The sequence below is a fragment of the Triturus cristatus genome, chromosome 9 (assembly GCF_964204655.1).
Source record: "Triturus cristatus chromosome 9, aTriCri1.1, whole genome shotgun sequence".
Taxonomy (NCBI): Eukaryota; Metazoa; Chordata; class Amphibia; order Caudata; family Salamandridae; genus Triturus; species Triturus cristatus.
The window spans coordinates 881517963-881541678 of NC_140592.1; the positions used below are offsets into that span (position 1 = coordinate 881517963).

General features: G+C 44.3%; 1 protein-coding gene across 1 annotated transcript in view; it reads right to left on the bottom strand.

Annotated features, from left to right (window-relative positions):
* Positions 1–4376: 4376 nt before the first annotated feature.
* LOC146799011 (cholesterol 24-hydroxylase-like) overlaps positions 4377–23716 on the bottom strand; it is a 475198-nt gene continuing 455858 nt past the window's right edge. The window contains exon 15 of the mRNA XM_085626406.1: positions 4377–5417. Coding sequence (XP_085482532.1) covers positions 5259–5417 — 159 coding nt within the window. The 3' untranslated portion in view covers positions 4377–5258. The remainder of the gene's footprint in view (positions 5418–23716) is intronic.

The window sequence follows — 23716 nt, forward strand, 5'->3', positions numbered from 1 at the left end:
GTGAGCTGATTACTAAGTGTACATGCACACAGGCTTGCGCCACTGCATTACTGCATTATGCTTCTAGCATGCGCTCAGTTCCTCTGTATGTGAACGTTGGCATAACATATTATTATTTAACCTTGTGTATTATCATGCACTCTAACTCCTCTTTGAACCACCATTACCACTAACAGTTGGTAGATCGTACTTCAAGTAGGAAGGATGCACTCAACTGATGTTCTCTATTAAGCTTGAAATAAACCTTCATTTACCTCAAGACGTTTCCAAAATTATATTATTTCTCTCTTTTCAGACACTGAGTTGGTTGTGCCAAAATGGGCAGAGCGGGTGCTCAGCCCCTGATGATGCCCTGGGCATTCTGATGCCTTCCATCATGGTATCAGGTCACCGTCCCTGACCGGAGACCTGCTGTGCCACCCTGAGAGAGGCACCCCGGAGTCGGAGCTTGCACCGGCACGTCGTTGGACCCACCGGTGGTGGTAGGTGAGCAGTGAAGCCTCAGTGCGCATGAGCTGCAATTGAGCACAGTGCGGGGAAAGGGGCTGGGATGCAACAGCCTGGGTGCACAGGCGCAGGCAAGCGATGTTGCCGTAGATAATAATGTAATCTCTGGCCTCATTCATATCTCTGTTTCATTTTAAGAACTTGCTGGACCGCACTCTTTCTCGTGGACCCCAGCGTCCCAGACACACGGGTGACGGAAGGTGAACAGTGAGGGCTGGGTGTAGTAGGCCGATGCTCTGTCTCCTCCTCCCTCTGTTCTTTTGACTCTCCCCCCCTTCTCCCTTCCACCCACTCGCTCTCTGCCCCATTCTCACTTTCTTCCTTTCATTCTGACTACCTTTCTTTTTCTCTTGGACATGGCACACATACTTATGTTTCTTTTTTGTCTTGCAGGTTTTGTATGCTGCTTCTGGGAGAGTCCCACCCACTTATTTCATGTTATACTGTTGTTTCTTCGAATAAGGTTGTGTTTCCATTTCTTTGTGTTGTTTCTTCCTTTCATTCTGACAACCTTTCTTTTTCTCTTGGACATGGCACACATACTTATGTTTCTTTTTTGTCTTGCAGGTTTTGTATGCTGCTTCCGGAAGAGTCCCACCCACTTATTTCATGTTATACTGTTGTTTCTTCGAATAAGGTTGTGTTTCCATTTCTTTGTGTTGTTTTAATAAAGGTTATTTTTTTTACCAATAAATAAGTGAGTGTATGGGTCTTCTTTTTCTGACAACACTTGTCTGTAGTTTATCGTGAAAATCAGCGGTTGATAGGAGGTTATGAGGGAAAACATTTGTAATTTTGCGGTGCACCTACCAAATATAAACCAACACACTATTGCATAAATGAAGCCTGGGTAATTCTACAACTGCAAGGGTTCTATGAGTGTATCACTTTATAACACCATGAGTATTGCCCATGTGATTACAGAACCAATAAGGCATTGCCTAGGGCCACCAAAGCTTCAGGGAATGGCAAGGCCCACCCTGCATATTTAAGTAAAGGCCCGGAGGGTGGCGATCCCCAGACTTGAGTTGGCCTCGAAGCCCCCCGAACAATTAGTAAACAGTACCCAGGGAGGTGGCGATCCCCTAGACTGTGAAACGTCTCTGTGCCCTCTAGCGCCTAAATTACATGTGAGATTAAGGTCCCCAGTGCTGCAGAGACCCTGCAATATAATACTAGGATTAGCCCCGGAACATTACCCACCAGGGGCCTCATTTAAATGAACGGGTGAAACCCCGCCTCATTTTTTTTCTCCCATTTTTACCATCCGGATCTGCTTTATTGAAGCTATACGAGGTTTTCCTCCTCTCGCTTCAACGAGGCAAACAAGGATTACCTATCACAGGGTGGAAGCCATGCTCCCGCCCTGTAATAGCAAACATAAATGTCCCTTGGATGCACACCCCTGGACATTGTATGAGCTGCGCCTTGGAGGTGGCGCTGCATAGGGCCATGATGCATTGGTTACTGCATAACTACAGAATTAGTATAAACACATACTAACACTACTTGCACACATGTAGTACAGCAACCAGAGTGTAGTGAAGAGGCAGAGGAAGCCCAAAATCAAAAAATATCAATCCTACCAGAGGTCGGATGACATAGTTCGATGAGCCGACGACCCTGGGATGAGTAGAAACAGCTTCACGAAGAAAACGGGTCTTCAGCAGAACGCAAGGAAGCTCCAAATATTGGTGAGTTCTGCCTTCTTTTTACCTTCTCCCACTTGTCGCCAAATTTATGTAGTGAAGAGGCAGACAGCAGTGGATCCGATAAGTAGATTTATTGCAGGAAAAGAAGACAGCTTAAACAGCCTCCAACAGGAGCAGACAGCAAGGCAACCGTCTTCTCCAGCACCGTGTACAAACTCCCCAAGTTTCCCCTCATGACAGCCCTACATTCTAACATTCCATACTTACATTCTAGTAGAATTACATACTAACATTCTACTATGACTTACATTGGAATACTATGCAGAGCACATGACTTTACAGCATTGAGCTCATGGTTTCATCCACGAGTCTTGAGACCAGTAAGGGTGAGTAGTTCGCTTCCCACTCCCTGTATAGTGTAAACGCATACTAACACTACTTACACAGTTATACTCCAGCAGCCAGTATGCTACAGCGCCCAGAGCCCATCACTTTACAGCTCGGTTTGATCCCCAAGTCTTCACACCGGTAGGTGTGAGTACTTCGCTTCCCACTTCCGGTATCGTATAAACGCACGGTAGAGGTCAGTAGTTTACTTCCCACTCCCTGTATGGTATAAACGCCTACTAACACTACTTGCACAGGTATGCTACAAAGTCCAGAGCACATCACTTTACAGCAATGAGCTCACGGTTTAGGCTCTCAGTTTCATACCCGAGTGTAGCAGCATCTCATCTCAGCACCATGTCACTCTGAGCAACACCACACTTTCAGACTGGTAGGAGTGACTACTTCGCTTCCCACTCCCCAACAGAGGTTACAGTGCTCCTATCCTCCTGTTTCCTACTCTTTTTGCCCTTTTTTCCCCTTACTCGTTTCAACAGAATCACAAAATGGCTGCCAACACTTCCTAGTTGCAACAGCTCGCAGCCAATAAGCAGCAAGTTCGTGCTCGTAACGCCTCAGCCAATCAGATGGCAGAATTCCCAAATATCGATATCTGCAAATTTCGATATCTCTTCAAAACTACTGAACGGATTTACATCAAATAAACAAAAGTGTGCTTTCTAGACCAAGACCCTTCTCCCTGCCAAATTTGGGGTAATTCCGTTCACCCGTTCGACCTGTAACCTTGTCTAAAGTTTCCTATGGAAATGAACATGGAGAAAACACGTTTTCGGACCCCCCTTTTTTCTCTGACCCCCCTTGACGAATCACCCCCAAACTTTCAACATAGGAACTGATATGAACAAAGAATTAGTTTCATGAAGATTCATCAAACGACGCCAGTTATAAGCAAAACAAAAAATGCTCTTCCTATGGAAACTTGGTCCTAACTATAACTACCTACTGGCAACCGCCGGTAGGTAATATATATATATATATATATATATATATATATATATATATATATATACTCCACTCCTCTGTATTTTATTCACCAAGAATAACTAAGCCCAAATCCATAAGCGTGATAAAATGATTTATTTAGTTAAATGGCAAAATCGCCTATATATATATATATATATATATATATATATATATATATATATATATATATATAGAGAGAGAGAGAGAGAGAGAGAGAGAGATAGCTAGATAGATAGATAGATAGATAGATAACATGTTCTTAAAAAACTCTGTTTTAAGCTCTCCTAGATGGTAAAGTTATGTATTATTAGAAAATTGCAACCGATGTATAAAATATGTCTCTAGCTTCCTATTATAGCTTAGTTATGGCATTGCAACTCTACTGTAAAACGTTTTTGCAGTTGAGGTGTGATAGCCCGACTCCTTCCCACTATCCCTCGTTCGGAAGGATGCGCGGCTTGAACTACTGTGCTCACTATTACAAGACCGTGCAACTTCCCGGCCTCTAGCATCATACAACATGCATAGTCTCCTACTGCACCTTGAGGCTTCTTGTTTGACCACTGCTATAATGCCTGTCTGTTTAATACTGCTATAATATGTGTTTTCCTCTTTACTAAGTTTTGTAAAGCGCTCCGATACCTTCGGGTCTGGCTAGCGCTATATAAAAGTCCGAAATAAATAAATAACACAAGGTAACTTTCAGAGTAAGCAGACACCTTGAAAACCAAGTTCCAGAACAGAACACTTAACTTTCACTCAAACAATCAAAGAAAGGCCTCTCTTTTCAGACTCCTTCCTTCAAAAATTGTAGATATTGAAAATTCACAGTCATTAGCTTTTTATGGTAAAATATTTATTTCACTTTGGTGGTTTAACACAGAACAGCTGGGAACCGTCTCCATGTCGCCTTCATATGCCGAAGCATAAAAACTGCTTTGATATTGACTCAAGTTAATTGGCCTAAGAATCTAGTTTGAAAAACACTATAAGCTGCTTCATGGTGTATTTATTTGCACAGGAAAACGTTCAAATGTGTTATATACATTATCCACAACTCAGTAGATCGCTGTGCGTAGAAAAGCGGTGGCAGAAGATTTCGTGGGGGTGGAGGGAAAGGGAGATGGATGGCGTGACCATATATCATAAGCAGGGCCACTGGAGGTATGCAGCCATAGAGGACAAAGCAGGAGGCAGGTTTTCATATATATTCACGTATTAATTGAATGAGGCAAATCTTTTGCCAACATAGTATTGACGTGTGTTAAAATGACAAAATGGTCAAATAATAGTTTTACAGAATATGCCACATTATGCCTCATAATTTGCCATTTCCTGCCACATTATAACTTTTTTTTTAAAACTGCAAATAATGCAACGTTTTTGAATTATGTGCCAAGTGCGGTAATTCCATCATTATTCAAAAAACGCAATGGCATCAGCTTCACATGACTCCAGTTGCCCTTATTGTAAGGAATAAAATACACCTAACCAAACGTATACAAGATAGTGCATGTCACCTCAGGCATAACTTTTAGTTATAAAGGAACTCAATTTTGGTTTCGTTCCTCTATATGATTACGGAAGATCTCTGTAACTTCCAATATCTTTATAGCGTATGGTAGGAGATCCTTTATTTCATAAACACTTATTATTATGACTTAACCATTAAAGAAGCAGCTATTAAAATCATTTCTACTTTTAACAAAAAACATCAAATAAATCAAATTATTCTGATCCTTTTCTGCTTTTGCGGGGTCTCAATGTGCAGATTACACCATCCAACGTCCTCAGTGTTGCAGTGTCCACAATCTTAAAGCTCTGTCCTGGCACCAGCTGGAACTCAAACCTTTGTAACAGTTTCACCATCACCACTTTGGCCTCCATCTGTGAAGAAAGATGGACAATATGAGCTGTGACGAAGTAGAGGGGACTTTGCAGTTGATAGTTAGATCTAGGGTAAAACTATCAGAAAAACGAGCAACACATAATCAAAAAGATAACTTCTCATGAACAAATATGAACACACTGCATAGCCCAATTGTAGCATTCCATGAAGAGATTAAACAACCATTCAGGCAGAGACATGGGTTTTAAAATCCTTGCTAGGTAGCACCCTCTAGTGGACTGGCCCTCAAGGACGCTAGGAGCTTCCCAAGCAGGCTGCATGTCGAAGTAGGAGGTTCTGTGGGCTACATTAACGGGGGCGGTGAACTCGGCTACAGCAGCGAGTTTTGCGGAGTTTTGTCAACCCCGCGCTCTACTGGTAGTGCAAAGTTCGTCCTAGGAGGCAGCGCGAGTCCAGTCAAATAAAAGATGGCCGTTCAATCACCGTAGAGCACGAATGGAGGAAGCAGCTTCTGTAGAATGACAAACATCTCATGTGCCCGGATTACCATTCAGTACTTGCTTAGGTATTTGTGACTCACGTTAAGGACATCAAATGATAATGGTCAAGCAGAGATCATTTAATACTAGCAGAATCAGTATCAAAGTACACGGGCAGACTATCGTGTAGTTCCTATATTACCCATACAGGACCTGTGTGTTCGGATAACATAAACTGTGGGTTTGGTGGCAGACTGAGACTGTTTGCATAAGATAGTTCACAGTGCCCCTAGTGCCTCCACTTATCGGGGAGAGAATAGTTTTTGGCAACCTTTGAACATGACAACCCTGATCCCTCAGGATCGTGGAAACAATGTACTACTTTTCACTCAGTCACTCGTGCTCATTTATTCGGTCTCAGAGAGTTACACAGAAGAAACAGTCAGGCGTGTTACAATAAGTATTTAAGTATTTATTGCACAGTTGTTCTTCTAGTGCAGGAAATAATGACCATAATGTTGATAACAGTACAATGAGTCATAGTCTGAAGTACCTTCTAACATTTCATTGTTCGGAAATGCTGCAGTTTTCTCTTAATCAAACAACATGTTATTAGCAGTTTCAGAGTCCCAATCATCAGAAAATGTACTGGAGGTAATGATATCACTCAATGAAATTTTAAATATATGTGAAATTTTTAAAAGTTCAGTATGTCCGAAAATTTCTAAATCAACCTTGTCCCAAGCTGTACCGTCCGGTATAGGAACTGTTGTAATGTTCACTGATAACAAGTCTCTTTGCTCACGATGTGAGGACTGATGTACCTTCAGAATTAAATTAACATTTTGGGCTGTGGAGCTTTGTTGAAGGTATCAGCTATTAATAAGCATGCAAGACAGAAATGAAAAAATAGTATCCCAATAATTACCCAGAGTTCTAACCAAGGCGATACCAGGTAAGTCTTTTTGAGAAACTTCAGAAAGTCTTAAGCTTGCTGTTTGCGTGATTTTTGGGCTGGCGTTGTTTCAGGTTCACTTGGATCCAAAGAAAATGTATCAAAGTTCATGAAGTAGCCAGAAGCAGTTTGATCAATTGTAGGAATTGCATCGGGATTTGTTGAAATTGCATTTTGCTCTTGTCCAAGCATGTTGACGTAGACATCTGTATCTGGTCTAATTGCAACTTGTGTGTAATTTTGAGTTACCTGTTGATGTTATATCCTGTTTGGATATCGCCTTGCACATAGCGCTACTTGTTAGATGCCTGCTGTAATTTTAAAAGCCCTGTTTTGTCGTTTTTGTTCTTTTCATTTTACCCACTTCTACCTCGATTTTAATAATTAGTTCAGAATTGCTTAGATATTTCATAGTCGCCCCTACCTGTGTTCTTAGACCCGGACCGCATCTCTGCACTATAAAATTCTGTTGCATTCACCGCCATTTGGGCGGCCCGGTCCCCGCGCTCTGTTTACCTGGGGCGCCATCTTGGGTGGGTCTTAGAAGCACTCCTCAGCCATTCGCTGGAGCCGACACGTGGACTGGCTAGAGGCTGTACTTGGAGCGCGTACTTAAGGCGGGTAGGAGAGAGCCTCACTTCTGTTTGGATATCGCCTTGCACATAGCGCTACTTGTTAGATGCCTGCTGTAATTTTAAAAGCCCTGTTTTGTCGTTTTTGTTCTTTTCATTTTACCCACTTCTACCTCGGTTTTAATAATTAGTTCAGAATTGCTTAGATATTTCATAGTCGCCCCTACCTGTGTTCTTAGACCCGGACCGCATCTCTGCACTATAAAATTCTGTTGCATTCACCGCCATTTGGGCGGCCCGGTCCCCGCGCTCTGTTTACCTGGGGCGCCATCTTGGGTGGGTCTTAGAAGCACTCCTCAGCCATTCGCTGGAGCCGACACGTGGACTGGCTAGAGGCTGTACTTGGAGCGCGTACTTAAGGCGGGTAGGAGAGAGCCTCACTTCTGTTTGGATATCGCCTTGCACATAGCGCTACTTGTTAGATGCCTGCTGTAATTTTAAAAGCCCTGTTTTGTCGTTTTTGTTCTTTTCATTTTACCCACTTCTACCTCGGTTTTAATAATTAGTTCAGAATTGCTTAGATATTTCATAGTCACCCCTACCTGTGTTAGACCCGGACTGCATCTCTGCACTATAAAATTCTGTTGCATTCACCGCCATTTGGGCGGCCCGGTCCCCGCGCTCTGTTTACCTGGGGCGCCATCTTGGGTGGGTCTTAGAAGCACTCCTCAGCCATTCGCTGGAGCCGACACGTGGACTGGCTAGAGGCTGTACTTGGAGCGCGTACTTAAGGCGGGTAGGAGAGAGCCTCACTTCTGTTTGGATATCGCCTTGCACATAGCGCTACTTGTTAGATGCCTGCTGTAATTTTAAAAGCCCTGTTTTGTCGTTTTTGTTCTTTTCATTTTACCCACTTCTACCTCGGTTTTAATAATTAGTTCAGAATTGCTTAGATATTTCATAGTCGCCCCTACCTGTGTTCTTAGACCCGGACCGCATCTCTGCACTATAAAATTCTGTTGCATTCACCGCCATTTGGGCGGCCCGGTCCCCGCGCTCTGTTTACGTGGGGCGCCATCTTGGGTGGGTCTTAGAAGCACTCCTCAGCCATTCGCTGGAGCCGACACGTGGACTGGCTAGAGGCTGTACTTGGAGCGCGTACTTAAGGCGGGTAGGAGAGAGCCTCACTTCTGTTTGGATATCGCCTTGCACATAGCGCTACTTGTTAGATGCCTGCTGTAATTTTAAAAGCCCTGTTTTGTCGTTTTTGTTCTTTTCATTTTACCCACTTCTACCTCGGTTTTAATAATTAGTTCAGAATTGCTTAGATATTTCATAGTCGCCCCTACCTGTGTTCTTAGACCCGGACCGCATCTCTGCACTATAAAATTCTGTTGCATTCACCGCCATTTGGGCGGCCCGGTCCCCGCGTTCTGTTTACCTGGGGCGCCATCTTGGGTGGGTCTTAGAAGCACTCCTCAGCCATTCGCTGGAGCCGACACGTGGACTGGCTAGAGGCTGTACTTGGAGCGCGTACTTAAGGCGGGTAGGAGAGAGCCTCACTTCTGTTTGGATATCGCCTTGCACATAGCGCTACTTGTTAGATGCCTGCTGTAATTTTAAAAGCCCTGTTTTGTCGTTTTTGTTCTTTTCATTTTACCCACTTCTACCTCGGTTTTAATAATTAGTTCAGAATTGCTTAGATATTTCATAGTCGCCCCTACCTGTGTTCTTAGATCCGGACCGCATCTCTGCACTATAAAATTCTGTTGCATTCACCGCCATTTGGGCGGCCCGGTCCCCGCGCTCTGTTTACCTGGGGCGCCATCTTGGGTGGGTCTTAGAAGCACTCCTCAGCCATTCGCTGGAGCCGACACGTGGACTGGCTAGAGGCTGTACTTGGAGCGCGTACTTAAGGCGGGTAGGAGAGAGCCTCACTTCTGTTTGGATATCGCCTTGCACATAGCGCTACTTGTTAGATGCCTGCTGTAATTTTAAAAGCCCTGTTTTGTCGTTTTTGTTCTTTTCATTTTACCCACTTCTACCTCGGTTTTAATAATTAGTTCAGAATTGCTTAGATATTTCATAGTCGCCCCTACCTGTGTTCTTAGACCCGGACCGCATCTCTGCACTATAAAATTCTGTTGCATTCACCGCCATTTGGGCGGCCCGGTCCCCGCGCTCTGTTTACCTGGGGCGCCATCTTGGGTGGGTCTTAGAAGCACTCCTCAGCCATTCGCTGGAGCCGACACGTGGACTGGCTAGAGCCCTACTTAATTAGTTGGGTATGACGCGCAGCGTGTACGCGCATCGGGGACGCCACAGTGACGCCGGAGTCACGCCAGAGTCCAGCCCGTCTGCGCCCGTCCGCGTTGAGGACGCGCTGAGCGGCTGGACTCTGGACTTAGACGAGGCCTGTGCCTCCTCGTGTAGGTATACTCATCAGGAGATGCTACGCCTGAAACCTCGTAGTTTGAGGTGCTCGCATACCTATGAACCAGACGAACTTATTTGCCCCCTACGATGTGGCTGCCACCATACGCGTCTGTCTGGTAATTCTGTTCCCCTTCACCCCTCATTTGACCACCCTGCCGTCATCAGACCCAGGACAGTGGGAGTAGAAGGCATCCTGATCAATGCCTGCTCCCTGGTCAAAAATAAGGTAATGTTTAGGGAGATGGTCTTGGATAGAAAGCCTGCCCGAGTGTTTATCACTGAAACGTGGGCTAAAGACTCATCTGGTCCTGATCTGACTGAAGCGGTCCCAGAAGGGTACTGCCTGGCCAGACTGGACAGACAGGGACGAGTGGGAGGGGGGAAAGCTATCCTCCATAAAGACCACCTGCAATGCCACACAGTACCTATACCCGATTTTCCGGATGGCGTTCAGGCTTTCTACTTTACGGTAAAGGAAGGGCAATGCCCTTTTTTCAACGGAATTCTGCTGTATCGACCTCCTGGCCCGAGGACCGATTTCATGCATAACTTCCTCCAGTTTTTGGAACCCTACTTTGGTCGAGAAAACTTCTCCATTCTAGGTGATTTCAATTACCATTTAGAACGGCTTGACTTATCAGATACCTCGTGTCTTATTGATGCTCTGGCGTCCTGTGGACTCACGCAGCGAGTCCGCGGGGCTACCCATCGTGCAGGCCACACTCTCTATGGTATTTTCTCTAATGACCATCGTCTGACCGTCAAGGATCCGGTACATCTGTCCTGGTCCGATCACCTTGCGGTCCCATTCCTCTTGGAATGCCCTCGGATGGATGGAAGTAAAATAGGGAAACAAACAGTGGGAACTGGCAGAAATTTTAGGAATATCAGTAATGACTCCCTCTCGCCATGGATTGTCAGCCTTTCTACTACGGGTATGGATAGTGTTCAGACCGCGGTTGGTCATTTTGAACAGGTTATCACTGAGGCCCTGAATGAATTGGCCCCATTACAGACCCGTCGTCGAGCCAGGAAGAGACCCTCTGCCCCATGGTATTCGGAATCCCTCAGACTCCTCAGGCAAGAAGTGAGGAGGATGGAGAGGCTCTGGCATTCAGGTTGGGACCTCAAGAATAAGGAAGCTCACAAACTCCTGGTCAGGAAATACAAGACTGAGATTGTGCAGGCCAAACAAGATTACTTTGTGGCCATGACAACTTCGCTCTCCTCGCCGAAGGAGCTCTTTAGAATCGTTGACTCCTTAGTCAACCTACAAACGCCTGACTCTGTTGTACCCTCGCAAGATCTATGTGATAATATCGCTTCCTTTTTTCATACCAAAATACAGGATATCTACCTGGCTCTTGAGGTACAAAGAGCCTCGATCAGTGGGCCCCCTGCTCTGGTTGAGATTAATAGGACCACCCCAGACATCTCCCTTCTGAGCACCCTGGACTCTTTTCCCCCGCTGGTCTTACAAGATCTGGAGATCTTGCTTAATAAAACCAAATCTGGCTCCCCCCTAGATATCTGCCCTTTGAAGATTATTAAGCAGTGTAGGGAAACCCTCCTACCGCCTCTACTAGAAATCATGAATCTAGTTATGAGGGATGGTGTCTTCCCCTTGGAGTGGAAGAGTGCAGTAGTGAAACCCTTGTTAAAGAAGGCTTCCCTTGATCCGGAGGTCCTAAAAAACTTCCGTCCGATCTCACTGCTCCCAGCCCCTGCGAAGTTGCTTGAGGCACATCTAAACAAGCATCTCGCTGCCTTTGTGGAAGGCTCGGGCTGTTTGGACTTCTCCCAGCATGGATTCCGGAGGGAATACAGCACTGAGTCGGCCCTCACTATTGTGCTTGATAAAATCCGCACTAGAGTGGATGGGGGCCAGACCACCCTCCTGGTCCTGTTGGATCTAACTGCGGCCTTTGATACCCTCTCCCCCTCAGTACTTACATATCGTCTGAGGGAAGTGGGGGTGAAGGACGCAGCTCTAGATCTACTGACCTCCTTCCTTGAAGGAAGGGAACAAAGAGTCAAGCTGGGGGAGTTCCTTTCTCCATCCCGACCGGTGCTATGTGGGGTCCCGCAGGGGTCGGCCCTCAGTCCGACCCTATTTAACATCTATGTGACCCCGGTAGCCAGATTAATTAGAACTTTCGGGATGGAGGTAGTCTCCTATGCAGATGACACCCAAATCCTCGTCTCTCTTTCCCATTCAGATGTACCAACTGCCTCCAATTTTAGATCTTGTATGGAGGCGGTTGGTCAGTGGATGGTCCAGAATTCACTCAAACTGAATGGGGAGAAGACTGAGGTGATGGTGTTTGGAGGGAAAGAGAACATCTGGTCAGCCAGCTGGTGGCCTGACTCGCTAGGAGTGTGCCCTTCCCCCACGATATCTGCTAGGAATCTTGGGGTGATGATAGACCCTGCCCTGGATATGGGCGGACAGGTTAGTAGAACCATCTCTACCTGTTGGGGCTTAATTCACACCCTGCGAAGAATCAGGAAGTATCTCTCTCAGCAGTCCAGAAAGCAAGTAGCTGTCGCTCTCATCGGCTCACGACTGGACTACTGTAATGCGCTGTATGCGGGGCTAAATAGGAGCCTTCTACAGCGCTTGCAGGTAGTCCAGAATGCCGCAGCCAGATTTGTTCTGGATGTTCCCAGACGCTCCTCGGCCACGCTGGCCAGGAATGCGCTGCATTGGCTACCGGTAGAGCACCGAGTACGGTTCAAAGTCTTATGCATGACCTATAGAGCCATTGCAAAGAACAGCGACACGGGAGTTGGTTCTATCATCTCCCACTATACTCCTGGAAGGGACTTGCGTTCCTCCAGGAAACTGCTCCTGACAGTCCCCCGCATACGAAGAGCCAAGTGGGGTGGCAGGGCTTTCTCCACTCTGGCTCCTAAATGGTGGAATGATCTTCCTTTGGATCTCAGGTCCCTACCCTCCCTACAGATATTCCGAAGTGCCCTTAAAACTCGCCTCTTCCTGCGAGCCTATGTGTAAGGATGTACATTTCCATCTTTGTTTTGTTAGGCGCCTTGATACCTGCGGGTTATTGTCTTGCGCAATATAAATTTTCTATCATCATCATGTTGAAGTTGAGCTTCAGGTTCCATAGCATTGTTGCATAGTCCTTCATTCCGTACAGGAGGCTCTTCAAACGTGATGAGTCTTTCGGTTTGAACTTCTTGGATTGTAGCTAGAGGAGAGCGTTTACTCCTGTGGAGTCCACGAGGCCTACTGTTCAGTATCGGCCACATAGTGTGGTTTGATTAAGTCGAGTGAGACAAACCTTTTCTCCTTTTTCTCGGCAAGAGGCGGCAAAAGTACAATTCTTGTTCCTTGAACTGCTATGACAGGTACAGGCTTTCTGTATGATGGTCCAAATTCTTTTTTGTCCGCTATTTTCTCCCTGACCAGATCCCCGACTTTTGGGATCCAGACAGGTCTTGCCGTAACTGCCTTGACTTCCCCAGTGGCGGTCTGTTTCTGGAGCCCGTTACTTTGTTGTGTCCTGGATTCATTGAGATCCTGTAAAACAGCCAAACGATCATTGATATCAAATGGTTTTTCATCCACCACTGTGCCCTCACAATAAAGATCAGGTACCCACATTCTTGTCCCGAATAGGACCACATATGGAGTGACACCCCCTAGAGAACTTCTTGGCTGGTTATTGAGAGCTCGCTGTACCCCATATAGGTGATTGACCCAACTATCGCCCTTGCCTAATACCCTAGCTGTTAAAGATTACTTTAAGTCCCGGTTTTTCCTCTTCACAACCGAATTTCCCTCAGGATGGTACGGAGAGGAGTACCGCAATGCTACGCCCATTCTTTCCATGGCTTCTTTGTAAGTCCGAGAGCTAAACGCCAGGCCACGGTATGAATACAACGTGCCAACTGCATATGTCCCTATAAAGACTCGCGAATCTTTGATAACAGTTCAAGCGTCAGCCAAGCGCTGAGGCAATACCCATGGGAATCTTGAGCATGAATCCACTGCAACCATGATATACGTTGTAAGCCCCATCAGATTGTAAGGGGCCGCAGTGGTCCAGATACACACATGAGAGAGCTTTGTCAGATATTAGCAATGGTGTCTGTGCCGGGCGTGTTATGGTAGAGCATTTAATCTGTTGGCAGATGTCACATTTCAAGATAAAGTCTTTAGTCTGTTTTGCCAGACTTGGCCACCAATAGCGTGTTTCAACAATGAAATAGTCGCTTTAACGCCTGTATGTGCATAGCTAAAACCCTTGTGTGCAGCAATAATTAAAACTTGCCTAGGATCCATATTTGGTATTACTCTATCCCCCCTCCAGGAATCTGAGCATATGGAATGTTGTTTGCGTCTAACTTGTAGGAGTACTTGAGTGGAAATGTATTTGGTACTGCTGAGCTGCCTTTGAGCGAAGCAATGACAGCCACCATAATCTCCTCGTCTATTCTCGTTTTAGAATGAATGATTGCAGCTACGGAAGCAGTTCGTACAGCCCCCTTTGCAGCTTCATCAGCCAATGAATTCCCTTCAACGTGAAAGCCATCACCCTGATGACTCAGTTTATGAATCACGTGAGCCCTTGGTAGTTCGTTTTTTAATCCCACTACTTGTTCCCATTGCATTTTATGCTTAATTGTGCCACCTTTTGCATCTTTGAACCCTTTTTGTTCCTAATTATATAAATATTCATTGTTTGACTGCACACAGTAAAAGGAATCACACACAATTAGTGTGGGGAATTCATGATCTGTATTTACAAGTGCCAGTATCCCTGCTTTCAACTCTGCCAACTGAGCCGTGCAGTCTCCTAGAGATTGCGTTTTTGTGCAATTCAGATGGAATTTTCCATACCGCATGTGACCTTCAACAATAGCATATGCTGCGCTGTATTGTTGCTTACTCCCTATGGCCGGTTGAGCAGATCCGTCAGTGTAAATTATATATTCATACTGATCTAGAGGCAAGATTTCATTTGGTAAAGGATATTCTTGTTCGTATTGCAGAAATTCTTGTGTTTTTAGACTTGGATCAAATCTGTATTCAAAGTCCGTTGCAGCAAGGGAATAGCCCATTGTATCCACCTCGGATGTAAGGCTTTTGCATTTGGAATGCTTGCCTTTGTAACAGCTTCTAAAGCTGGTACTGGGGTTACCACAATTATGCATTTCACCTGAGCCAGGGCTCTTTCTCTTATAGGTGAGTAAATGGGAGTGTGATTAATTTTTTACATCACTGACTAGGTGTGTGAGTTCCTCTATGGATGAGTGGCGGTGTGTGAGTGTCTATATAGGTGTAGGAGTGCATATGATAATCCTGTACTGAGTGACCGTAAGTATGAGTGACTGTACGGGTGAGTGAGTGGATGTGTGTGTAGACCTAAGAATCAGTGAGTGGGTATCTAGTTATTGGTCTTGGAGTGTCTATGGTTTTGAGAATGGCAGTCTGTAATTTAGAGTGGGTGTAACAAAAGTTATATTAGGGTGTGAGAATGTGCATCAAATTATCACATGGATGATGTCATCAGTGATGTCATCAGTGATGTCATTTCATATGTCATGAGTGATGTCATCAGTGATGTCACTGACCATGTCATGAGTGATGTAATATGTGATGTCATCAGCAGTGCATTGCGGGGGCACGAGTTATAGTTAGCTGAACTCACTATAACGGGGGAATTTCTATGGTTTTGTACGAGGGAAATGTCCATCTAACAATAACTTTCCCTAAAATCTATGGTTTTTTCAGTGAATTTCTAAGGTTTTTTAAATGCTAATCTCTAACTATAACATGCCTGAAACCTATGGTTTTTTCAGCAAATTTCAAAGGTTTTTTAAATGCTAATTTCTAACTATAACATATCTGAAACCTGTGGTTTTTTAAGTGAATATATATATATATTCACTGAAAAAAACATAGGTTTCAGACATGTTATAGGTAGTTGGACATTTAACTCATACAAAACCATAGCAATTCCCCTGTTATAGTTAGTTCAGCTAACTATAACTCGCACCCCCGCAATGCACTGCTGATGACATCACATATTAATCATTCATGACATGGTCAGTGACATCACTGATGACATCTCAAATTACATCACTGATGACATCACTGATGACATCATTCAGTGACTGTGTTTCTATAAAGTTTAAATATGTTTTATATATATGCCAAGGTGTATTGAAGAATGAGTGGGTGTATAAGTGTCTGGATGGAGGATTTAGTAGGTACGTCGCTGACTGTTTAAGTGAGTTATTACATGTGTCTTATTGAATGCATGGGTTAGTGACTAAACTGTGTGAATGTCTGTATCAGTCTGTCTGCTGTTGTATAAGCTGCTCCATGGGTTGGTTAGTAGCTACATGAGTGTCTATATGGGTTATTGATTGGTTGCCAGAGTATTTGTATGGGTGCCTGAGTGTGTGTGTGGGTGCGTGGGAGGTGTGTGACTCTGTGCATACATGTTTCAGTGATTGATTCACTGGCTCTATGGGTTCAATAGTGCATGTGGAAACAGCTGTATGGGTGAGTAAGTGAATGGATGGGTGTGTTAATGAGTGAATGGATGTCTCAGTGGTACATGTCCAAGTAACTTCATATGTAAAAGGCAGTGTATGTGAGAGTTGGAATATATAAATGACTATAAGTGAGAGTCAGTGATTGTGAGAGTGGGTGTATAGATGAGTATTTACTTGTATCAGTGATTGTATAAGAGAGTAATTATGTGTTTGTTTCTATTTGAATAAGTGATCTGTTGTATGTATAACTCTATAGGTCAGTAAATGGTAGTCTGATTGATTCTTTGCATGACTGACTAGGTGTGTGAGTAACTCCATGAATGATTGGTGCTGTGTGAGTGTTTGTATAGGTGTATGAGTGCATATGATAGTGTTGTATTCATGAGTGACTGCATGTATGAGGGACTGTATGGGTGAATGAGTGGATGTGTGTCTCGACCTAGGAATCAGTGAATGCATATGTAGTAACTGGTATTGGTGTGTCAATGGTTTTGAAAATGATACTCTATATTTTCGAGTGGATGTATCAAAGGTTATATTAGAGTGTGAGGAGGTACATCAGATTTTCACGTGGATGATGTCATCAATTATGTCATCAGTGATGTCATTTGCGATGTCATCAGTGATGTCATCAGTGATGTCACTGACCATGTTATGAATGATGTAATATGTGACGTCATCAGCAGTGCATTACGGGGGCGCAAGTTATAGTTAGCTGAACTAACTATAACAGGGGAATTTCTATGGTTTTGTACGAGTGAACTGTCCAACTAACTATAACATGCCTGAAACCTATGGTTTTTTCAGTGAATTTCTAAGGTTTTTTAAATGCTAATTCTAACTATAACATGCCTATATATACACACACATACATATATGGATTTAGGGGCTATAAATATGCAATTGTAGGTAGCTAAATAACATATACAGCCTTCTACACTGCAATAATATTTACTGTGTTGCCTTGAGGTGAACCAAATTTCACAGATTTTTTTTAATGAACTTCACAAAAAGGGAGGGGGGCGCAAGAGGGCACAAGGCAAGATGGCTGCATATTAATGCAGCTCTACCAGTCGATCTACAATCCGTCCAGAATCCTACGTAACGAAGTGACAGAAAGCCGCATCCAACGAGGCACTGAGCCAGTAATGTGCCCTGGACCAGATTGACGCAGCTTGCAGCCATGTGCAAGGAGTCGTGAGCCGATATTTTGACATAAAGCGGAGCGGGCGTGAAAAACAACATGGCAGCTGCTGCTTGTGGCTAAGGGCCCGCTCATTCCTGCTTGCCGCTGAGGTCCCAGTGTGGCTGGGCAGGGCCGTGCTTACACCAGAATATCTGTCTGCCCGATAAGCGAATTTGGGAACAGTGGAGGAGCGGCGAGTGTACGGCTGGCCAAGCAATGCTGCCTGCTGCTTGGAGGCCTTTCAGGCCGTACTGCCATCGCAATACCAGAGGGGCACTGGCCTGCGGGAGCACTACTGAGCTTAACGAGCTGGGCCACGGTGAACTGAACTGGTGCAGCAGATGCATGTGAGCTCAAACTGCAATATACCCACAGCGAGTTCCTTTCTGGCAGTGGGGGCTCTTGTGCAGAGCCTGATTGTTACAATATGTTCACCTTGATGCTGTGTCCTGGGATAGTGGGCTTCCCCTGATGGCCTAGCTCATTCTGGTGATCTGTCCCTGAGGCTGTGCTGGGTCCCCACGGTGCCCTGACGGCAAGACTTGTGGCAATGTGACTCTGTGGGCCCGGCAGCATACGACTGAGTGGGGGCGTCCCGGACGAAACCTCTCCTCTGATTGGCACAAGGGGAATGTGGTGGTGCACCTCGCGCCATCCATCTGGACACTCTGGTTGCTGCTGATGCTGGGGAGGCTGTACAGGTGCTTCTGGGCCCCTGGTAGTGCCCACATCCGGATCTAGTGGATATCATCTAAGTGCTTTGGGAGCTGCGCGCCCTGACCCTATCACATATAGTAATGGCTTGCGGATGTAGATAAAGAGGTACAACTGCAGGAGTGTGCTCCATGTCATCTGGCTCTAAAAACTATATACACTAGTGTAAACTATGCTGTTCGCTTCACTGAGAATTGTATTTGCGTTTGACTGGGTGGTGGTGAGCGGTGACCGCTAGTGCCACAGGAGTGCTGGCCACAATGGGCAAAACCGATGAAACACAATCCAGCCTCACGTTTGACATGCGTAAGCCGGGCCGATCAGAGTCTAAACATGCTATGGTCTCTGAAGTAGATGCTCCATGGGATCCTGCCCTGACTCTGGAGACTATGCACCTGGCGATGCAACATAGCCTACAGTCGATTGATGGAAAGATCGACGCATTAAATCTACGCATGGATCATATGGCTGCCAAACTCGACAAACAGGGCACCAGGCTGGGCGAAGTTGAGCAAAGTGTCTCTACGGCAGAAGACGATTTGCACACTGTCTCCAATAAAACCCTGTATATGGAAAAAGTGCTGCCAGTTATTCATGCAAAGAATAAGGACTTGGAGGCGATTTCCAGGAGAAACAACCTGAGGATTACGGGTCTGCCAGAGTTGACCAACACTGGTAAAATGGAGATATATGTGGACGGGATGCTCAAAGATATCTTTGGTGTGGACAATTTGTCTCCCATACATATAGTTGAGCACAACCACCGTTCGTTTGTGGCTCGCACAATACCTTGGACCCCACTACGGCCCATCATTGCGCTGCTGTTAAATTATAGAGATCGGGAAATTATGGTGTGTTTGCATACTGATGCAACAAGACAAAATGCCTTGCTCTATTGATTTACATATTGGGGATAAACATACTAGGTTAATATGGGTACTGAGCTAATTTGGTTCTGTATATATAGGGGCAATGTATATTCTAGCCTATATAAGGGGATTTACATACTGGTGCATTGGGAAAATTGACCGGACTGTGGTGCTTTGTGAACATTTGCTAGACTGTGGCATTTCAGATACAAGAGTCATGTGGATACTGTCGGGAACCTGGCGCTTACATAACTAGCACTGCAGAAACTGAAATTGGTATGGTGTTTTATATACTGCGGAACTGTGGAATCTGGTCTGGCTCTGGTGCTTTATGTACTAGAGCACCATGAAAACTATCATGGTCTAGGTGCTTTGCATTTTAGTGCATTTTGGGAAATGGCAGTCATGGGCCAAAGATCAATCATATCTTTTGTATTTTCAATCCACCTGTGATGCACACAGATTATTTTTAGCAAACCTATTGCATACCGCCGTATGTAAAATGATGAGGGAGGATCCTTAGCGGTTTTAGTGAATACCTTCTCCTTTTCACTATGGAGGAAACAGTTTCAAGTTTTATATTTTTATGCCCATTTTCGCAGCACATCAGTATGGAACTGACCTCTAAAAATACCTCATAACTGTAGGGTGAGGAACCGAAAAAATGACAAAACATGTGTACGCCTACTGGTCAGCAAATCAGTGAAAGGTTTATTCCAAAGTCAATAGAAGGAAGAAGGATGAAGATGGCAATATGAAGTGCTTCTCCAAGTCTGTTAATTATTACTCTATGGTAGATGAAGGATATCATATTCATCAAACATTTTATATTACTGAGTTACTTAGGCAATTCGTCATCTCTCTCTGTAGCCGCTCTGTCTAGATGGCAGATTTGTACCACAAATTAATTATCATCTTGCAAAAAGATTTTATTTTTTAAGTTGCAGTACAGGAAGCTTTAACTTGACATAATAAATGTAATTGTAACCAAACCTTTAACAGATACTTAGACTTAGCGGGTCTGCACCTTGCTCATGACTGGCTGGCCAGGTTTGCTTAATTCAGTGCTGCTTATTTGATGGCGTTTCCCCTAATATGACATTTGTTTCACCAAGAGGAACATTTTGGTCTCTCTGTGTTTTGTTTTGGATGAGTTGTATCTATGCTCTGTTGACGTCACCAAACAATTTTTTCGTAAACTAGTTTCTATGGCAATTAATTTGGAGTAGAGTAATTTTAGCTCCACTCTTACACGTCTTAAATATGCTATATATTTGTGCCTTTAGAACTATATACTTGTGTGTCCTAACATTATTTATGTAAAGTGTTGCACTTAAATCCAATACTGAAGTGCATTCACTGTAGGGCTAGAAAATCATATACATTGTGTGCCTTAACCTTTTAAAATGAAATATAGTCTTTAGAGATTTGATAAACCATCCACACTCTATTAAAATGTATTAACACTAGAACCGAGAGAGATTAATGTAAACGTGTGCACTAATGTTTTCGCATTGGTCTTCATAATGTAGTTCTTAGTCAACTTATATTCGTGCATTCAAAGCTACTTTACATCTATTGAAAGTGCCATATGAATCTAATGCTGAATTGATGTACTTGAGCCCAAACGACAAGTATTAATGTGTACCATTGAATAAGATGCTTAAATTGACTCGAGAAGCCTTGCATTTCTTTTTGCATAAAATATAGCTTTTCCATTTTGCTTGAATGTCTTTTTTTTGCAGGTACGTTCACATAGTTTGTTAGTTGAGAACAGATGTAACTCTGTACTAGCAATAGAGAGCCTGAGAAGAGGACCTTGACAAAGAACACGGAGAGCCAGAGCATAAATTGACCGCCTCTATTCAGTAATGCCTCAAAGTGTCGCAGTTACCCAAGGACAATGCCATTCTCAGGACTGTCCTGGGAGAGTCTGTTAAGGTCGCAGTTCACAATGTGAGAATGGAAAGGACAATGGAAACCCTGATGGTGTGAACAAGGGGTGCTACCCAAAAGATTCATATGTATTAACTGGTGTTCTCATCAGTGGCGTAACGAAACTTGAGGGGGCCCCCCTGCAAAGCACATGGAGGGCTCACCCCCCGCAGCATGGCCCACCACCTATCACTTTTTCCCCTACCACCCAGAAATCTAGGCCCTGTAAGATGGCCACCACGTCTTTCTCAGCAAAGATGATTCCCATTTTACCTCTCTGGAGAATGGGTGTAGTAAAAATATCTTTAATTCATGGAACCATGCTACAAATTCTCCCTTCTTACTCAATCAATGTGTTGTCAATAGCCAAAATCCAAGATCTCTCAGTTGCAAAGTCTCGAAGTTTACTCAAAGGGAGAGGATAGTCAGCATACATTTCTCACCAGTGTTTCATTAGCTATTGGTCTGCAATGCCACAATAAGTATCTTTTATAAATCAGGCGAACATATAAAGACAAAGGCAAAGCTACAAGGCATGCCCTTTGTACCTCAAGTGAACAAACAAAGACAAACAGTGCATGTGCTTCAATACTATTTTCTTCCACCATGTTATCTGACTTTCGGTGTGAGGTAGCAAATAAAATGAGAAAATAGTTGTAGCTTGTGTGCAGTCCAGTGGCCATCTCTTACTTTTTAAGATGGGTGCTGCAGCAGTGAGTTTGGAAGGGGCATAAGGCAGTCTAAGGATGCAGTACATCAGTGTTGAAAGGCAAGCAGTAACAAGTCTATGGCGAAGGTGGGGGGGGGCAGATTAAGGAATGAGGAATAAATATGACAATGAGGAGGCTGCCTTTGTATTACAGCACATCAAGAGAGGAGCAGTCTTTGAAAACGTATTCCAGAGCTAACGGAACGGAAGGGAGATGAATGGGCTGTGTCTTCTCTCTGCATCAGTGAGGTAGACCTTATAAGAGGTGAAGTTGGGGACTACTTTAGTTCAAACACTGTTGAATATAGAAATCCAAAGCACAATACATGATTGATTATACAGGTTTACAATCACCTCACAAGTCATGCACACTTTTAATTGCGCTGCGCAATGCGCATGAAAATGGCATTGGTCACCAGCCCCACCCTGAAGACTGCGCAGATGCAGAGACAACTGCGTGCCGCGCACCGGTCCCAACCCAACATTTAATTAAATTAGGAGCCCAGAGGCCCTGCCTTGCCGGCCGAGGCGGCAAGGCCCAGGCTTGCGCACCAAATTTGATTAATTAATAAGAGGCCGGGGCCCGGGCGTACGCATAATTAATTATGAAGAAGATCCAAGCTTATTTAGCGTGACAGCTACCCACTCAGGGTTTCCCAGCGCTAGTGAAATGCTTCCGAGTCTACCCATAGTTGTTGGTAGACAAGTTCTTGCATACTCTGTAGATCTTCAGGGACCTCCTGCAGTTTCTCCAAGACATGTTTCTGGGTACCCTATGGATCTCATGGTGATGTGCTTCTGAGGTTGTCCCAGGTTCTTTGGTAATGTGTTCCTGGATACTCTGTGGGCCTTGGTGGGGCAGTCTCCTGGGGGCCTCGTGCTCTTGTGTTGACATAGTGATGAAGTCATTGGTTGTGTAGAGGATAAAGTTAGGTCAGATGCATAAATCTCTCTTACGATTCTCATGAGACTCTTAATGAAGCTGCCCTTTGATAGAAGTGGCCCATATGCCCTTATGTACCTCGGTTTGAGTTCAGCTCAGACGTTGCCCGAATGAAGCCCAACGCAATCCCTACAGGAAGTTAGATCACAAAACTGCAAAACGTTGTTATCTTGGTGGGATTAGGAACCCTAGTGACAAATAGTTATACGTTTGACTGTTTATCCGACTGACACTCCGAGTTTTCTCTTTTGAAAAGGAAGTGTACGGTTTTCATATACAATTCTAGAGTGTACTAGTTTTTCCAGACCCCAACAGTGTAGATAAACCACATGCATAGGGTTCGGAAAGTACAGGACCTGGGTTCTTAGTGGTACCCAAGGGATGCCCAGGGATGTCGGACACAGCTGTACTCTCGTGGAATGTCATACCATAATGTGGTGAAATATTCAAGCCTCTTCACTAACTGTTAACATTTATTTTCCTTTTTTTGTTTTGAATAAATTGCACAATTGTATTACAATATAACGATATTCCTTTAAACGTTAAAAAGAAAAACACGTTATATATTTTTTAATACAAATACTTAAGAAACACCCACTTGGTATATACTCACAAAGGGATATGAGGTGGAAGGGAAACCATCATAAAAGTAAGACTGCTAGTCACAGAGTTTGATAAAATATAGATGATCAAACTATATAACATATAGTTCACATTCTATCACATAAAGCCAAGCAGCCCTTTATTTCAAGCCTCCTGCTTTTTGTTGTATTTTAGCCCCTCCACAGTTTTAATAAGGGTGACATGTGAAAAGTTTCTTACTCGTCTTTTGCCTGTGATAGTTTCTCATTATGGTCCAAAAGAGACATTTGATGCTGCTCCTAGAAATTGTCAGCCTGTGTGCGCTTTTTTCAGTTCTCTGACTAACTAATGGAGGTCGTTTTGCCTAGGAGGACCCCCTGCCACCATCCCATGACATATGTTTAAAGCCTCTTCCTCAGTGACAAT